At 43.4% G+C, this 17,299-nt stretch overlaps 1 protein-coding gene across 2 annotated transcripts in view; it reads left to right on the top strand.

Annotated features, from left to right (window-relative positions):
• The window catches only part of CENPU (centromere protein U), a 457,607-nt gene that overhangs the window by 69,005 nt on the left and 371,303 nt on the right, over positions 1-17,299 (top strand). For both annotated transcript variants that reach the window (XM_078678017.1, XM_078678018.1), the window contains one exon: positions 4,141-4,297. In XM_078678017.1, coding sequence (XP_078534143.1) covers positions 4,141-4,297 — 157 coding nt within the window. The remainder of the gene's footprint in view (positions 1-4,140; positions 4,298-17,299) is intronic.

The following is a 17,299-nucleotide window of genomic DNA, read 5'->3' as shown; positions in this document are numbered from 1 at the left end:
AGAAAACATCAATCATTGAAATGATATACTTAGGTGTGGAACCAATAGGGCCCATGGTATCTATTGCCACAGTATGTCGGGGACCATCAGGTATGACTGGTTCGCACATATCAGGACTTACGGTTCGTATTCTTCCCTGTTAAGAATAGAAACATGTGCATGGATATAATTATCACCACCAATCCCATTCTCGTTGCCAAAATTGTAAAATATTACTTCAAAAGATTGAGTATTAAATCCATTTAATGTTGAAATAGCAGAGCATAGGAGGAGGCAACCAGCGTTGATCGTGTTCTTCAGCAACTGCCTTTCCTGAGCTCTTGCATAGTATGTAGAACTTGCAAAGCAGAGCTCGTGGAAGATCGAACACTTGAAGAAAACAATACTACAAAAGGTCGAAACATGATACTCATCCTCCTGGAACTGTCTGCCGCGTTTATCACAATTTCCCATCATCTATTGCTTAAAAGCCTGCATGAAATCGGCCTGTATTCTAGAACCTTGCAATGGTTTTCCTCGTTTTTTTAGCAATAGGTCTTAGTTGGTACATCAGTCTCCTTTTAAATTCAATCCAAGGTTGGCAAATTGCAGTGTTATCAGGGTTCGTCCCTGAGTTCCATCTTGTTCAATGTTTGTGCCTCCTATGGCAGGTATTGTTAGAGCCTGGGGATTGAAGATCACTACCTATGCCAGTTATACTCAGATCATCATTTCCTACGGTGACCAGATGTCCCGGATTTCCATGGACAGTCCCGGTTTTTGGAGAAGTGTCTCAACACTTTTCTCCAAATTGGAGAAATGTCCCGGTTTTTGGGTAGCGCCTGGGTTATTTAAAGGAAGATCCCTGTTTTTAAGGGAGGGTTGGGTGAACCTTCAAGTTAATCACAGTGTTATGCAGGCTCACATTTCGACTAGCCCTCCTAGAGCCGGCGACAGAAGTTCACTTCTTTAACCTCTCCTGCTGTGCTGCTTCACCTCACTTAAGCAGCACAGCAGGATTTAATGAGGTGTGAATCAGGGCTGCAGAGGCCAAAGGGCAGAGCCAGGCCAGGCCAGGCCAGGCCCACCAGCAGCCGGACCCTGGAGATCTTCGCAGAACGGGAGGTATTATGAAAGTATATATTTTTAAAGAACACAAACATATATATGACTAGGGATGAACTCCTGGAGGGGGACCCCAACGGGACAAAACGGGAAAATATGATATCGAGGAATCAGCCAATTTTAGAATCATTACTGGCTTTAGCAGACAGCATCGGGATATCTATAGAATTATCAACAAACACTGGCCCCTAGTCAGAAGTGACCCCATTATTGGTGTAGGGTTACCAAAGAGAGTATCTTTAACTTACAGCAGGGCACCATCCTTAAGGGATCAAATTGTAGATACCAATCCTGAGCCTATCATCAAAAGTACCTGGTGGCAAACCAACAAAGGGTTCTTCAAATGCAAGACCTGCAAAGCTTGCAGTCATGGGGTTAACACTTAAACATACATGGACGGATTCAGTGGGACACACCATCAAATCTCACAGGTCTTAACCTGCAAAACTGAATAGGCCATATATGTTTTGCAGTGTCCATGTCCCTTGAAATACTTTGGGAGCACGAAACTCCCGGTGCACCAACGTATACTACAACATTTGAGAGCCATCACCAACGGAGCCAATACTTACCCTGTAGCCAGGCATTTTCTTGATCACCACCAAAGTAATAATAACTCGCTCACATATTATGTGATTGACACAATCAATGCGAATAGACGTGGAGGTGACAGAGAGGCCAGACTAAGGAGATTAGAAACTAAATATATCCTTTTACTGGATACTAAGGCTCCTACAGGATTGAATGTCACGGAAGATATGTATACATGTCTGCCTTAATCCAGTTAAGTTTCATTTATCACCTCACTATAAATCGGCCGCCATACCTGATATTATACCCGGCTGGGATATATCATGGCAAAAAGTAAGAAGAAATGAAAAATATGTATATAGCTTATTGTTGGGTTATGACTGCTGCTATCTGATTAGACAACAATATTTATATATTACAAGGGCATATGGTTCCTGATCAAACCTAATGGGTCCTAATACCCAAAAGGTTGAATTTTGGAACATGAATTATAATATTCATTATTAATCTTATTCACTGGATTATTTCACATTTATAAAATCTAAGGTTATCCAAATAAATTACAATGAAATCTAATTCATCATTAGACTATGATAGAATTTGACTGAATTAAACATATACATAGGAAAATAACTATGATTGGATCTAAGTATTAACAATTAAGAGAATCAAATGTCCTATAATTTGAGATGTGATATTTCATAATGACATGTTTACATATATGCGCTGTTTTTGCACAATCAACATAGGATTAATACATCCTTGAAATTTGTAATTTGCACAAAAGCGTTGTTTGCACGTTGTATTAGATATGAAGCACTTTGACACTTGCACTTTTGATGTAAATATTATGAAATGTTTTTTAGATATATATTTAATGATTATATTTATTAATTGCATCACATCCCAAACCTGACATTTGTATGATCGATGCGGATTTATTGATCAATACATCTTTTGATATGTACATACAACAGGTATTTAACCATGATTCAAAAATGTTTTAATTCAGTATGTAATACAAGATCCGAAGTGGATATTTAAAGAAATGTTACAAATTGGAAAAATACAAAACTTATATTGTAACTAAAACGATGACATGAACTGTGTGGAAACCTTAGTATTTTTACCATGTTTATACTTAGCCCCACATGTGACTTGATTTACACCAATCACTGGCACTTTAAAAGAACGTTTCACAATTGTGAACACTGTCATGTGAACAAGGCTCTACGGAGCCGAAACGTCATGCGGCTAATTTGCACTGAATAAATAAATTAGCACTTTAATTGGTCCGTGTCTGCGAAATTCTGTGGCGTGGAGGATTCCTGGCACATAGAAATAAAACGCTGGTACTTGATATATATATATATATATTTGTATATAAGAAGACTGAGACTTAATCAAATATTTAGTCCTATTTCTGTGCCCGTACCGGTTTTTCATTCTGAAAACCTGGTCACCCTATCATTTCTATTAATTAATGGAATGCAGAAATGAGGGGGAACTCAATGAATTCTCTTTCAGAGGTGGAATGTGAATGCAGTCTCATTGTTTGAAACTCAACTCGGAGAAAACTGAGATCCTACTCTTTGTAAAGGCACTTAACATATGAAATGATTCTTGGTGGCCCACGCTGCTAGGCCCTACCCCGAGCCCCAAAGGAATATTTAAGATTCTGGGCTTTCTGATGAACGATTTTCTTTCTATGTAGGACCAGGTGAATGCTGTGTGTTGAAGTGGCTTTGGTCTCTTACGGACCCTCCACAGAATATTTCAATGGATTCCTAATGCATGGCATACGACTATTGTGCAAGCCTTTATTGTGAGTAGATTAGTAATTCCTTGTATGTCGGAATGACTGGGTATTTGTTTACCCGCCTTGGATTTATTCAAAGTTTGGTGCCAAGATTGATTTGTAATCTTCCCACCAGAAGTTTGGTTTTGGACTATTTAAATTCCCTCTATTGTTACCAGTCCGCAAGAGAGCCACCTTTAGGCTACTTTGTCATGCGCACCAAGCACTTTATGAGACCGGACCAGCTGCCTTACATGGTAGAGTTGTCTTTCGCAAGCCAGTGCGTGCCTTCCGATCTGCTAGAAAGGCTTTGATACACTGGAGGCAAATCGAGATCTAGGATGGGGAGCTGATCTTTAATTTAATGCAGCTTTACACTGGAACCCAATTCCCTTCTATATATGCTCAACTTTTTCTCTCTTCACTTTTTGTAGTATGCTGAAGACTTGGCTTTTCCTTCACCGATTGTGTTTTCCGGAAATTATGTAGTTAGGCTGGATTGCTGTCCAGTGCTCGGATATCCCTTCGGGGATGAATGTGCACTCTATAAATATATTACAAAGCATTTAACATGAATGGCACCTTCACAAAGCCACGCCTAAAAAGTACATGGTTATGTTTTTCATTTTTCATTTTGTCTTACAAAGGCAATTTTAAAAAAAATTGACAGGCTTCTGTTTTAGTGTTTTATTATTATGTTTATTTAGAATGAAGCTGATGATTCAGACCACAGTTTACCACCAACACAGAAATACAACTCTAAAGGCACACGTACGAAGAGGCATATAGTTACTTCGGATATCTCCAGCATTATGAAAGAAGGCATAGATAATCTTCATGATGAGGAGCTGGATGAGTTTTTTGGTGAGTAGATTGTCAAAGGTAAGTTGCAAAAAAGGTTTAAAATTATAGAAATGTAAGATTTGCTTTTCCTGTCTTTGTTGTCTCTGAATTTACCACCATGGCGGTGATTGTGAATGGGCCAGTAACCTGTGTTGGTAATACTGTTTTGTGTTACTGATTCCAGCAGGTATTACCACTTTACTTAATGATCATTGTGAGTGATGAAATAGGGAATTACAAGCAAGTTTCACAACTGGCATGCCTTTTCCTGCGTTTGATTCGCAGATTCCAAGCCCTATAAGGCTCACATTTTCCATTTAGTGTACACTGTGTGTACACTGTGTAAAATGTAAAAGTATGTCCTTCTATGTTAAACTTTTTTATTGTGTTAGGTGTATGGATGTATGCATATGGTATATATAAAATTCACTGAAAAAAACAAAGATTAAAGCAACGCTAAAGTAAGGTAAATTTGTCAGTGACAGCTAACATTTTTTAACTTAAAAAACCCCACAGAAATTCATCAGTTATATGTAGCAGCGCTAACTATATCTTGCGCCCCTCCATGCACTGCTTAAGACCTCACATATTTTATCACTTATGACATGTTTTATGACATAATTTATGATATCAATGAAGACATCTCAAAATTCACTAGTGGTTCCCCTGCTCGCACTTGTGTTGACACTGGGTGTGAGCAATTTCAAAACTTCTGCCAAGCGAGAGCAAACACTAAGTCCACTCCCAGCGGGCTGGAGCATGAAATATGCTTCTTCCTGCTGGGAGTGGACTTTTCATGTGTGTCCCTACCCACAGTGAAGCTGACGGGGAAACAGATGAAAAGATCGCTCCGGTCCACAGGTAGAAGCATTTTTAGCTGCTGCCAGCAGGCGGAAGCAATACCAGCTCCCCCAGGAGGAGGGGAGCTGGCTAGGAGCGCGGGGCATTGGGGCTCCCACCTAGGCCCCCAGCATTGGTGAAATGTGTTACCTGGGTGGGTGGTGAAATGTGTTACCTGGGTGGGCTCCAGGGTACCCACCCTTTATTGGCCGGCCCCGGAGGATGGGGCCCAGCCGCGCATCCCCCCTCCTCCTTCAGTAATTAGCTCCCTCCATGGGGGCTGCTTTGCCTCTCCCAAAATATTAATTGGTCAGGCCCCAAGAGATGGGGATCTCATGGCCAATATTGGCCTGGGGAGGGGGGCTGTGTGCTCCTCTCCCCAGTTACAATATGGCCAGGCCTTAGGACAAGGGGTTCCTGGGGCCGAAATAGAGTTGCGTTCCTCCCTCCTATAAATCCAGCAGTGGGCCCCTGGGGATGGGGTCCCCAGGGCCAAAAACAGCCCGGAGAGGTGAGGCCACATATCCCTGGTGGATGGGTTCTTTGGGGCTGAAATCGGCCTGGGTATGGGGCGGCCCCCCTCCCGAGTTGGCTGCCTATAGACTTTGGCCACAGGGCCGAGCCACAGGCCAGACCCTGCTGCCAAACCCCTGCCTCGCACGGCCAAAGGCCATGCCTGGAGGCAGTTGGATTAATGTATAGTAATAAAAAATTACTTTAGATTAACAAAACCTTAGAAATTCACTGAAAAAAACAAAGGTTGAAGGGACATTATAGTTAGAAAATACCATTAAATAACACAGAAATTCATACAAAAATCAAAGGTTACAGGGATGTTATAGTTAGGAAATAGAATTTAAAAAAAACGTAGCAAATCGCAAAAAAGAACAAAGGTTACAGGCACGGTATAGTTAGATTCATTTTATACACACACCAAACCATTAAAATTTAGCAGTTATAATTCTGCTCATCTCAAGAAACTATTCCTCAGGCCCTAAAGTAACTATAAGTCGCGCCCTGGCCATGCACTGCTAATGACATCTTCTATCACATCCTTGATAATATCATTGTAACTTCTGCTGTAAAATTATTGATGAGAAAACTGTGCATGATTGGGGCGTGAGTTATAGTTACCTTAGGGCACGAGTTTCTTGAGATAAGTATAACTATGATTGCTGGATTCCTATGCTTATGCGTGTGTAAAATCTGAACCTAACTATAACATCTGTGTAACCTTTTTTTTATGACTATTTATATATATATATATATATATATATATATATATATATCCAACATCGCAGATCCCAATTTAGAAAGAGCCACACGGATGCTACCATTAAAGTAATTGAAGTGAAGATGGGTTTCCATGTGGCTCTTTCTAAATTGGGATCTGGGATTTTGGATGTTTAACGGCCTTCCCAGGTCGCTGAAAGAGCCCACTGCTGCGGTAAGCGGGTCCGTGGCAGCAACAACGAGTGCAGCAACGAACGGAACGGAACTGTGCGGACACTTTGCAGAGGGATGTCTGCGCTCACAAGCTTGGTAGCAACAAAGCAGGGCAGAGACGTTTAGAGGGGTCATGCCTTTATTTTAATGACACTGTGGCTCGGGAGAGTGCACCCACTGTGGTTAGACTGGCGCGGACTGCAAGTCCCAGGAAGCTGTGAGGCCACGCCCATTGGGGCGGGAATGGGTTTAAGAACAAGCTGTGCTGAAGAACGCTTCTCCCTTGCCTATTAAAAGCCACTGATGAAAGGATTAACACCCTGAAACGCGTCTGGCTGAATGATGGCTACACTGACTGTTTGCCTCCCTGAAGGTTTTTTGCCAGCATGCTACCATTAAAGTAATTGAAGTGAAGATGGGTTTCCGTGTGGCTCTTTCTAAATTGGGATCTGCGATGTTGGATGTTTAACGGCCTTCCCAGGTCGCTGAAAGAGCCCACTGCTGCGGTAAGCGGGTCCGTGGCAGCAACAACGAGTGCAGCAACGAACAGAACGGAACTGTGCGGACACTTTGCAGAGGGATGTCTGCGCTCACAAGCTTGGTAGCAACAAAGCAGGGCAGAGACGTTTAGAGGGGTCATGCCTTTATTTTAATGACACTGTGGCTCGGGAGAGTGCACCCACTGTGGTTAGACTGGCGCGGACTGCAAGTCCCAGGAAGCCGTGAAACCACGCCCATTGGGGCGGGAATGGGTTTAAGAACAAGCTGTGCTGAAGAACGCTTCTCCCTTGCCTATTAAAAGCCACTGATGAAAGGATTAACACCCTGAAACGCGTCTGGCTGAATGATGGCTACACTGACTGTTTGCCTCTCTGAAGGTTTTTTGCCAGCATGCTACCATTAAAGTAATTGAAGTGAAGATGGGTTTCCGTGTGGCTCTTTCTAAATTTGGTTCTGCGATGTTGTATATATATATATATATATATATATATATATATATATATATATATATATGAATATATATACACATATATTCACTGAAAAAACATAGGTTTCAGGGGCGTTATAGTTAGTTGGACATTCCACTTTGACGTCATCAGCAGTGCATTGCGGACGCGCGAGTTATAGTTAGCTGAACTAACTATAACGGGGGAATTTCTATGGATTTGTCCGAGTGAAATGTCCAACTAACTATAACCCCCATGAAACCTATGGTGTTTTCAGTGAATTACTAAGGTTTTTTAAATGCTATTTTCTAACTATAACATGCCTAAAACCTATGGTTTTTTCAGTGAATATATATATATATTTATTATACAGTGCCTGGGCGTCCAATAATATCTGCACAACGTGGATTATTAGAATCCATGTCCAAATATGTGGACTTTTTCATCAGGGGATATGTAGAGAGCCTTCCTTCATACGTAAAAGATACTGGCCATTTTTTAGAAAAACTAAGGGAGATTACATAGGACAATGAATACTGTTTAATTGTTATGGATATATGCTCCCTATATACCAGCATTAAGCATGAGCATGGCCTTAAAGCTACAAAACAATTTCTCTCTAATAAAGATGTGCGGTTCAATGAACACAATAAGATGCTGTTGAGAATGATACATATATGTTTGAACAACAATTATTTTCTATTCAATAAAGAGATATACCAACAACTCTGGGGCGTGGCGATGGGGGCAGGCTTTTCCCCTAGCTTTGCATGTCTTCATGTAGGCTGGTGGGAGGAGCATGTTCTTGGCCACGTCCTGGAAGAAATGTTCACGGATAACATCGTTAAGTGGTGGCGTTTCATTGACGATATCTGTGTAGTCTGGCAGGGATATGTCGAATCAGCACAGAGATTTGTTGATGTCATTAATGACAACAATTTAAACCTATAGTTTACAGCCAACAGCAAGGAGAGGGTCGAGTTCCTAGATGTAGCGGTATATATCTGCAATAATACCCTACACACTAGACTTCACAGGAAGGTAACTGCTGGGAATTCGATCCTCCATGCCAGCAGCACTCACCCCAGGCATCTTATCAAGAGTATCACCCTATGGGGAGTTCTTGAGAATTAAAAGAATTTGCAGCAATGAAAGTGATTTAACTGCATGTTTAAACAAGTCAGTACAGAGATTCCTAGCAAGGGGATATAACATGGCTGACTTAAGGACAGCTCTATCCAAAATACACATCCCTCAAAATACAGAAACAACTAACTGTGATCAAGGAGTTACTCTATTAACTGCATGTTGTGAGTTCAAAACTGAGAAACCACCGGTGCGGCTAATAACTACTTATAGTTGTCACCATAAAATGATCAGGCGGATCATCACTAAAAACTGGCCTATTTTAAAGTCTGACTTGACAATAGCACCAGAAATAGAGGACTCTCCGGCTATTACATTCAGACGGGCTGGGCTCCCTCTATGAGAGATGCCCTGGTAAAACCAAGTCCGGAAGTGCAAGAAAAAGTAAACTGGTTATCCAATAGGACCGGATTTTTTAAATGTAGCTCCTGTAGGGCATGTAAATTTGGTGTAAATAAAACAGAGTTATTGGATGCATTTTCCCCGGATCCATGTAAAATCAAAGGACCGTTTACGTGTAAGACTGATTATGCTGTCTATGTCTTAGAATGCACGTCAGTTAAGATACATAGGCAGCACAAAACTACAAGTTTTTAATCGTATCTTACAGCATTTACGCGTGATTGTCAATTCTGATTCCAATTACCCGGAGGCGCGGCATTTTAAATTAGTACACCAAAATAACCTTAATGATCTTAGTTATTTTGTGATTGATGCCGTTCCAAAGTCTATTAGAGGTGACAATAGAGAAAAGAAATTGCGACAACTGGAAAGCCAATATATCGTACAATTTGATACCAAAATGCCAAACGGGTTAAATACAGGGGAAGATTTGTATAATTTCTTATGAATAGTGAATCTGTTTATATGCTGCTTTACTCTTGAAATGTTTATGATGATGATCTTTATGATGATGATTTTATGAACCATTGTTTTAAGTCTGTGTAGATGTTTTTTATGTGGGCTTTTAGCTACATTTTTACTGGATTTTAACTGGTCTTACTAGCTATCTGGTTTTACTAGTTTTTATCTGGTGTCTGTGGAGTGGGAGATTGCACTGATTGCTGTTTGCATGATTTTTAACTTTTGGTTTATAAATGATTATCATGCTTTATATAGATCAATCAATCAGAACACTTGTAGAGCGCGCTACTTACCCGTGAGGGTCCCAAGGCGCTGGGGGGGGGGGATGCCGCTACTGCTCGAAAAGCCAGGTCTTGAGGAGTCTTCTGAAGGCGAGTAGGTCTTGGGTCTGCCGTAGGTGAGTAGGGCGGGTGTTCCAGGTCTTGGTGGCGAGGTAGGAGAAGGATCTGCCCCCGGAGGTTGTTCGTTGGATGCGGGGGACATCGGCGAGGGCGAAGCTGGCAGAGCGGAGCTGGCGGGTCGGGGTGTAGAAGTTGAGTCTGCTGTTCAGGTAGGCTGGTCCGGCGTTGTGGAGCGCTTTGTGTGCGTGGGTGAGGAACTTGAAGGTGATCCTTTTGTCGACGGGGAGCCAGTGTAGGTCTCTCAGGTGGGGGGTGATGTGGCTACGGCTGGGGACGCTGACGATCAGTCGAGCGGAGGCGTTTTGGATGCGTTGTAGTCGTCGTAGGTGTTTGGCTGGGATTCCTGCATAGAGTGCGTTGCCGTAGTCCAGTCTGCTGCTGACTAGGGCCTATGTCACCGTTCTTCTAGTTTCGGTCGGGATCCACTTGTAGATCCTGCGGAGCATGCGGAGGCTATTTTAGCAGGAGGAGAAGACGGCGTTGACCTGTTTAGACATGGAGAGGGAGGAGTCAAGGACGAATCCTAGGTTGCGTGCATGGTCGGTGGGTGTCGGTGCTGTTCCCAGTGTGGTCGGCCACCAGGAGTCGTCCCAGGCTGAGGGGGTGGGTCCGAGGATGAGTACCTCCGTCTTGTCCGAGTTCAGCTTCAGACGGCTGTTCTGCATTCAGTCGGCGACAGCCTTCATTCCCTCGTGGAGGTTGGTTTTGGTGGTGTGCGGGTCCTTGGTGAGGGAGAGGATGAGCTGGGTGTCTTCGGCGTAGGAGATGATGTTGAGGTCGTGTTAGCGGGCCACTTGTGGGAGGGGGGCCATGTAGACGTTGAACAGTGTCGGGCTGAGGGATGAGCCCTGGGGGACGCCGCAGATGATGTCGGTGGCCTCGGATCGGAAGGGCGGGAGGCGGACGCTCTGGGTTCTGCCAGAGAGGAAGGACGTGGTCCAGTCAAGGGCCTTCTCTTGGATTCCGGCTTCTAGGAGGCGTGTCTTTAGAGTGCGATGGCAGACCGTGTCGAAGGCGGCGGACGGGTCCAGGAGGATGAGGGCTGATGTTTCGCCGTTGTCTAGTTGGCGCCTGATGTCGTCTGTGGCGGCGATGAGGGCTGTCTCGGTACTGTGGTTTCGTCTGAACCCGGACTGGGACGGGCCCAAGATGTTGTTGTCTTCCAGGTGGCGGGCCAGTTGCGTGTTGACGATTTTCTCGATGACCTTCGGCGGGAACGGGAGCAGGGAGATGGGCCGGAAGTTCTTGAGGTCCTTGGGGTCCGCCTTGGACCCCAAGGACCTCAGATTTGAATACAATTTTGCGTATGATAAATCTTGAATTTGCACCAAAATAAAAAAATAGGTTCTCTGGTTTGCACTACTTTTCACTTTGCACTTTATTTAAATGAGTATTGGAAACTCAAACAGATAGATTAATATTTAATGTATGCTCTTTGGTTTGCATCAATTTGCAGTTAGCACTTGATTCAAATGAGTATCGGAAATATTGTGGTCCTAAGCATCTGCCTTATTAATACAATATTTTTTTTAAAGAAACGGCAAGCTATTCATGTATTTAGTGAAAGAGTTGCATTTATTATTTAATTTTTTCACCAGGCACTGTTTTTTTTTTTTAAACAATTTATTATAATACTGTTTTAAGCATTCAGCACTTTCTGTCTGAAAAACAGCTTAAATATGAGGTTATGGTATCTTTCTCGTCTTAATTTGTGAATTTAGTATTTAAACAAAGAGACTTATGGGCACTTGCCCATTATTCCTCATGTATATTCATACATTAACTCGCTCATAAGGACCATTAAGAAATCCATTTTGAGACTAACACGAAATGAATTAACAATATTTATGTATTGTAATATATTTTCAAATAATGTGTGGTCTGAAAACAATGTGCATTATATAACATCAAAAAAAGTTCTCACAGTCTGTTTTCCACCTCCATTACTATGATGGGAGTAGCTCATAATGAATGTATCAGTATTTATTCACATGGGTGGTCACGACATGACGTGATCAAGACCGGGGTTCCCTGTCGAAACGCGTCATGTCTGCTATTATCAGATAAAGCACTAAATTTGCAGTACTTGCTGTGTGGTGGTCCGTTCCTGGTCTCGCGTCTCCGAGGGAGGAGGAAAGGCGTATTGGTATCAGGACTGTGCTTGTAATTTAGTATACTATGTATACATGTGAAAATGTCTTGGTCCACCTGTTTGCCTCGGTGGCACAAAATAAATGGGTGGAAATGACGTAAGCATGCAGACGAGGTCCTCTTATGGATCCGATGACGTCATACAGTGTCGCGAGCGGAGCCGTGCTATTAGGACGTCCTTGTCGTCGTGGGAGAGCTAGGAAAGAATTTCCGTGGAATGCTGGTGCAGGGAATATTCACCTAAGTGTTCAGGCTAGTCCTTTCGGAGCAACTCTTTATGTTGCCACTCCAGAAACCGAAACCAGTGATCCGAGGGCAGAGGCCCTGCAGATGGCACACGAGATGGGGTGCCCAGTCGTGTGCACTGGCGGGGCAGCGAAGTGACAAGCATCACAACCCACAAAAAGGTAATGAGGGCAATGAATAACCCAGGATCTTCTCTTTGTATCTGGCAGGAACAACGAAGTTAAAATGCCCTACTACCAAAATGTAGAATTAGTGCTACAATGGTCTTCAAGAGGATCTGCGATGACGCTTCTGCCTCCCGTACCCTATAGGCGGCACATGGGTCACGCGGTACGGTCATACTACGGTGGGACGCACACTCGTTGACCTCTCATGGCACTGCTCCACACTTCAGGGAGGACCCTTTCCATTAGCTATGTTTTCTGATGATGTGTTGCACCGGCCTGTCCACCAACAGAACTCCTTTAGATCCAAACAGACTCTTCCACTCTCTCACCGGAAGTGAAACCATGCCACGCGGACACTTTCACAATACAACAGCCGGGAATGCACTTTTCGCAAAAAAAAACCCACATTCCTTCCTCCTAATTAATCAAATAAACGTCTCACTGAAGAACAGGGGCCAGCTTCGATCGGTAAACAGCCGTTACAATGGCTGTTTTACTTTGTGATACCATTACAACGCATACATTACCACGCATGCGTTGTACAATGCGAAGTCATTACTACGCATATTTTTTAGAACGTATGGTCATTTACCAGGCATGCCTTTACAACAAATTTTGTTGTAAAGGTATGTATGGTAAAGGACCATGCATTTTAAAAAACATGTAGACGATCCACGTCGTTGTAAGGAAACAGAGGCTGTTCCGTTTTCTCACAACAACGTGCACCGCCCCTCAGAGACGACGTGAAGCAGGAACCACGAGGAGAGAGGAACCACGAGGATTGAGCAGTAAGGGAGATTGAGCATGGGGTGGAGTTTCTTTTCTAGGGTTTAGGGTAGTGCAGTGGAGTTTGGGTAGTATAGGGGGTCGTGTTGGGGGTAGATTTAGGGTTTAGGGTAGTGCAGTGGTGTTTGTGTTGTGAGGCGGCCGTGCTGGGGGTAGTGTTTTAGGGTTTAGAGTAGTGTTTGTACAGTGTAGGGGGTTTAGGGTAGTGCAGTGGTGTTTTTGTAGTGTAGGGGGTCATGCTGGGGTAATGTTTTAGGGTTTAGAGTAGTGCAGTGGTGTTTGTGTAGTGTAAGGGGTAGTGTTTTGGGTTTACAGTAGTGCAGTGGTGTTTGTGTAGTTTAGGGGGTCGTGCTGGGGTAGTGTTTTAGGGTAGTGCAGTGGTGTTTGTGTAGTGTAGGGGGTAGTGTTTTAGGGTTTAGGGTAGTGCAGTGGTGTTTGTGTACTGTAGGGGTCCTGCTTGGTTCTAGTGTTTTAGGGTTTAGGGGAGTGTAGTGGTGTTTGTGTTGTGTAGGGGAATGGTGTTTTAGGGTTTAGGGTCGTGCAGTGGTGTTTGGGTAGTGTAGGGAGTCGTGATGGTGGTAGTGTTTTAAGGTTTAGGGTAGTGTAGTAGTGTTTGTGTAGTGTAGGGGGTTGTGCTGGGGGTAGATTTAAGGTTTAGGGTAGTGCAGTGGTGTTTGGGTAGTGTAGGTAGTCGTGCTGGTGGTAGTGTTTTAGGGTTTAGGGGAGTGCAGTTGTGTTTAGGTAGTGAAGGGGGTCGTGCTGTGGGTAGTGTTTTAAGGTTTAGGGTAGTGTAGTGGTGTTTGTGTAGTGTAGGGGGTTGTGCTGGGGGTAGATTTAGGGTTTAGGGTAGTGCAGTGGTATTTGGGTAGTGTAGGGAGTTGTGCTGGTGGTAGTGTTTTAGGGTTTAGGGTAGTGCAGTTATGTTTGGGTAGTGTAGGGTGTCGTGCTGGAGTTAGTGTTTTAGGATAGTGCAGTGGTGTTTGGGTAGTGGAGGGGGTAGTGTTTTAGGGTTTAGGGTAGTGCACCCAACCAGCCACAATATCTGTGGACAAAGGAGATCCTGACACTTTAGAAAGCTCCGCAAATTGAATAATTTGGGTCAAGGGCCCTACCACGTCCAAGACCTATCAATTCCTTTCTTGGGATCCCTTTATATACTTGGAGAAGAAGGTTCATAGTTTCTCATCATTTCAGGCGTGTGTGCCACCTTCCCCTTCAGTGAAGATCTGGGGCATTCTCCCCTCCTGACCTCCCTTTCAAGGGTTTGATGGATTTTCCCCACCACATACTCTGCCACTTTGGCGTCATGAGTCCACTCCACCGACCTAGGATGGTAAATTTGGGTAGGCTCGAACATGTCTGAGTGGACCCCGTTCCCAACCGGGGACTGAGAGGAGTGGGACTCTGGATGCTAGGGACAAACCGAGTCCTTATCCGGATTGGAGGAGAATTCGTCCTCCGATACACCCTCGCCCTCTAAGGGAAACCCGCCGCCGGGGTCTACAATAGCGGTGACAGCGTGCAATTTTCTCTGGGCTCCTCCTCCTCCCGGCAGGGTGCATGTTTTAGCGTTCGCGCACTCTTGAGGAAGGTCTCCGTAAGTTTATCAAATCCTTCCAAGTGACCCGCGTTCTGCTTAACAGCCCTTTTATTACCCATCTGGGAGCTACTGGGACCCGCCACCAGAGAAAGGGCTTGGTCCACTGCTGGAGGGAGAAGTTGGGGAGCCATTCCTCCTCCACTTCCTGGTAGGAGGAGTAAAAATGGTCTTCTGGAGAAGACATGATAGCAGAGGGTGTGAGCACAGAACAAATGCCCTTAAAATCCTTAAGACAGCCCCCTCGCCGGTGCTCCAACAGCTGGGCTTTCCCAGAAGCTGTTATAAGAATAGACGGAGGCGCAATACCAATTACCACCACCAGGTGACGGTGGTCACTAAGGTGGCCGTGTGGGGAAATCATCGCGTAGCGGTGTCAAAATTAGGCAAGGGTTGGTCGGGAATCAAGCGGACACTAAAGGAATGACTGGATTCCCAACCGTGCGTAATGACCAGCGGGAGCGCTCGACGGAGCTGCCTCGCTCGGACCAGACGCGCCTGACAGGATCTCGCAGAGCGCACAGCGGGAGAAACTGCAGGGAGGGGAACGCGCTCGGGCAAGAGTCTGCTGCTCAGGGAATATGAAACAATACCAAGGCAATAATGCTAATAACGTGCACTAGAAACCGCTATACAAACAGCAACAACGTCAGATTAAGCCAAGAATGTAAGGAATGCACTTAACTGACGAGCAGTGAAGAAACAGGAAGCGGAAGGGACGTCACGATGTTATATACGATGGACTGTGATATGAATGGACTATAGTTGCCTTGGAAACTACCCCTCTAATGGTTCATGGGTTGTGTAGTCTTTTGTTTAATGATTGTTGTGTTAGGTTTTCTTTGAACTGCTATGCAAATAGAAATTCTCGCCTCCGTCCTGCCATAGAATTCATTAAACTTTATTCGATCTGATTTAGAAACATAGATCATAAAAGTGTACATAAAAACAGTAAATCCTCTTGCCTAATACAATGCAGTGAGAATTAATTAAAACCAGTAGGTAAAAACGGGTGTTACAAAGCCCGGTTCAGAGCAACTTCAGGTTAACTGAATCGTAAAGTTCAATGTTTGGCAAGCTCAATCTTATGTACTTCTTACAAAATAAGCAATAAGGGGTCCAAGTAAGTTGTAACGCTCCAATACCTGACCAGTCTGAACTATATAAAACTGCAGAAAAACTAAAAATAAAAAGTGTTTTGCACATTTTGTCATTGGGCTATATGTGGGCTACATCTGGGTGATACTTGTGCTACAATTGGGCTCTTTTTTCTCTGGTGGCCATCTTGGGAGACTTATTTGTTATGAAGTTTCCTAATTTCCTCATTTACTGCAGTCTCCTCGGTAGGAAATGCTTTCAGTTTTTTACTTTGATTCCATCAAGAAGGCATTCAGATGTGTCACACATTTGCCAAAAATTCAGAATTTTAGCACTCTTGTTGTTCATTAGATCACTGTAGTAAAGCTACTGCTCACCAGGGAGTTAACTGGAAGTCTACTGCTGGTATTGAAAGTGATTGTTTCAGTCTGCATGTCAGAATTTTCTAATGAAATAGAAGAAGATTTGAGATCTCACTTAAAACATGCCCTAAATTTTCTTTCTGCAGCACTAACCATAATTTCTTTGGCAAAATGAAACCCCTCATGTTGTTCCTTTTTAAATTAAATGTTTTATTCCAATCAAGATGGCTTCAGGCTTGCCATAATTTTGTCATATGTAAGACTTTTAGCTCTCTAGTTGTTCTTTAGTACCCTCTGGGAAGCTGCAGTAGAACACCATGGCATCAACTGACAGGCTGCTCCTGTTGAAATATAACAGGAAGATATTTGAGATCTCACTTAAAACATGTCCTAATTTTTCTTTCCACAGCACTAACCATAATTTCTATGACAAAATTAACCCACTCATTTTGTTCCTTTTTAAATTAAATGTTTTAAGAGTTACCAGTTTATTCCAATCAACATGGCTTCAGGTGTGCCATAATTTTGTCATAAATAAGGCTATTAGCGCTCTAGTTATTCTTTAGAACACTCTGGGAAGCTGCAGTAGAACACAAAGGAATCAACTGACAGTCTCTGCCCTTGTTGGATGTACATATTTTACTGAGAATGTCAGTCTTCATTCTCACATGACTGAGAAAGATAATGTGAATTTACAGAAAATATGCTCTCATTTTAGCTTCTGGAGCACCTTCCAAAATTCTATGGGACAAGCATGTGAAAATAGTTTTCTCTCAAACAGGATTCATGATATCCCAGCAGAAGGTTTTTCACAGGGTAAAATCACCTTAGGACACACCATAATTCCTGAAATTAGTATGGTACCATCAAAAAATGAATCCTAATGTAACTAAAGTCTGTTATCACCCTTTATAGTTCTCCTTTTGGTAACCCTCAAAATCTTCGATTCACTACATTGAATTTCAATGGGGT

This window comes from Lissotriton helveticus, chromosome 2_2, assembly GCF_964261635.1.
Source record: "Lissotriton helveticus chromosome 2_2, aLisHel1.1, whole genome shotgun sequence".
Taxonomy (NCBI): Eukaryota; Metazoa; Chordata; class Amphibia; order Caudata; family Salamandridae; genus Lissotriton; species Lissotriton helveticus.
The sequence above is the reverse complement of the archived record's forward strand: the minus strand, read 5'-3'. Positions and strand labels throughout refer to the sequence as shown.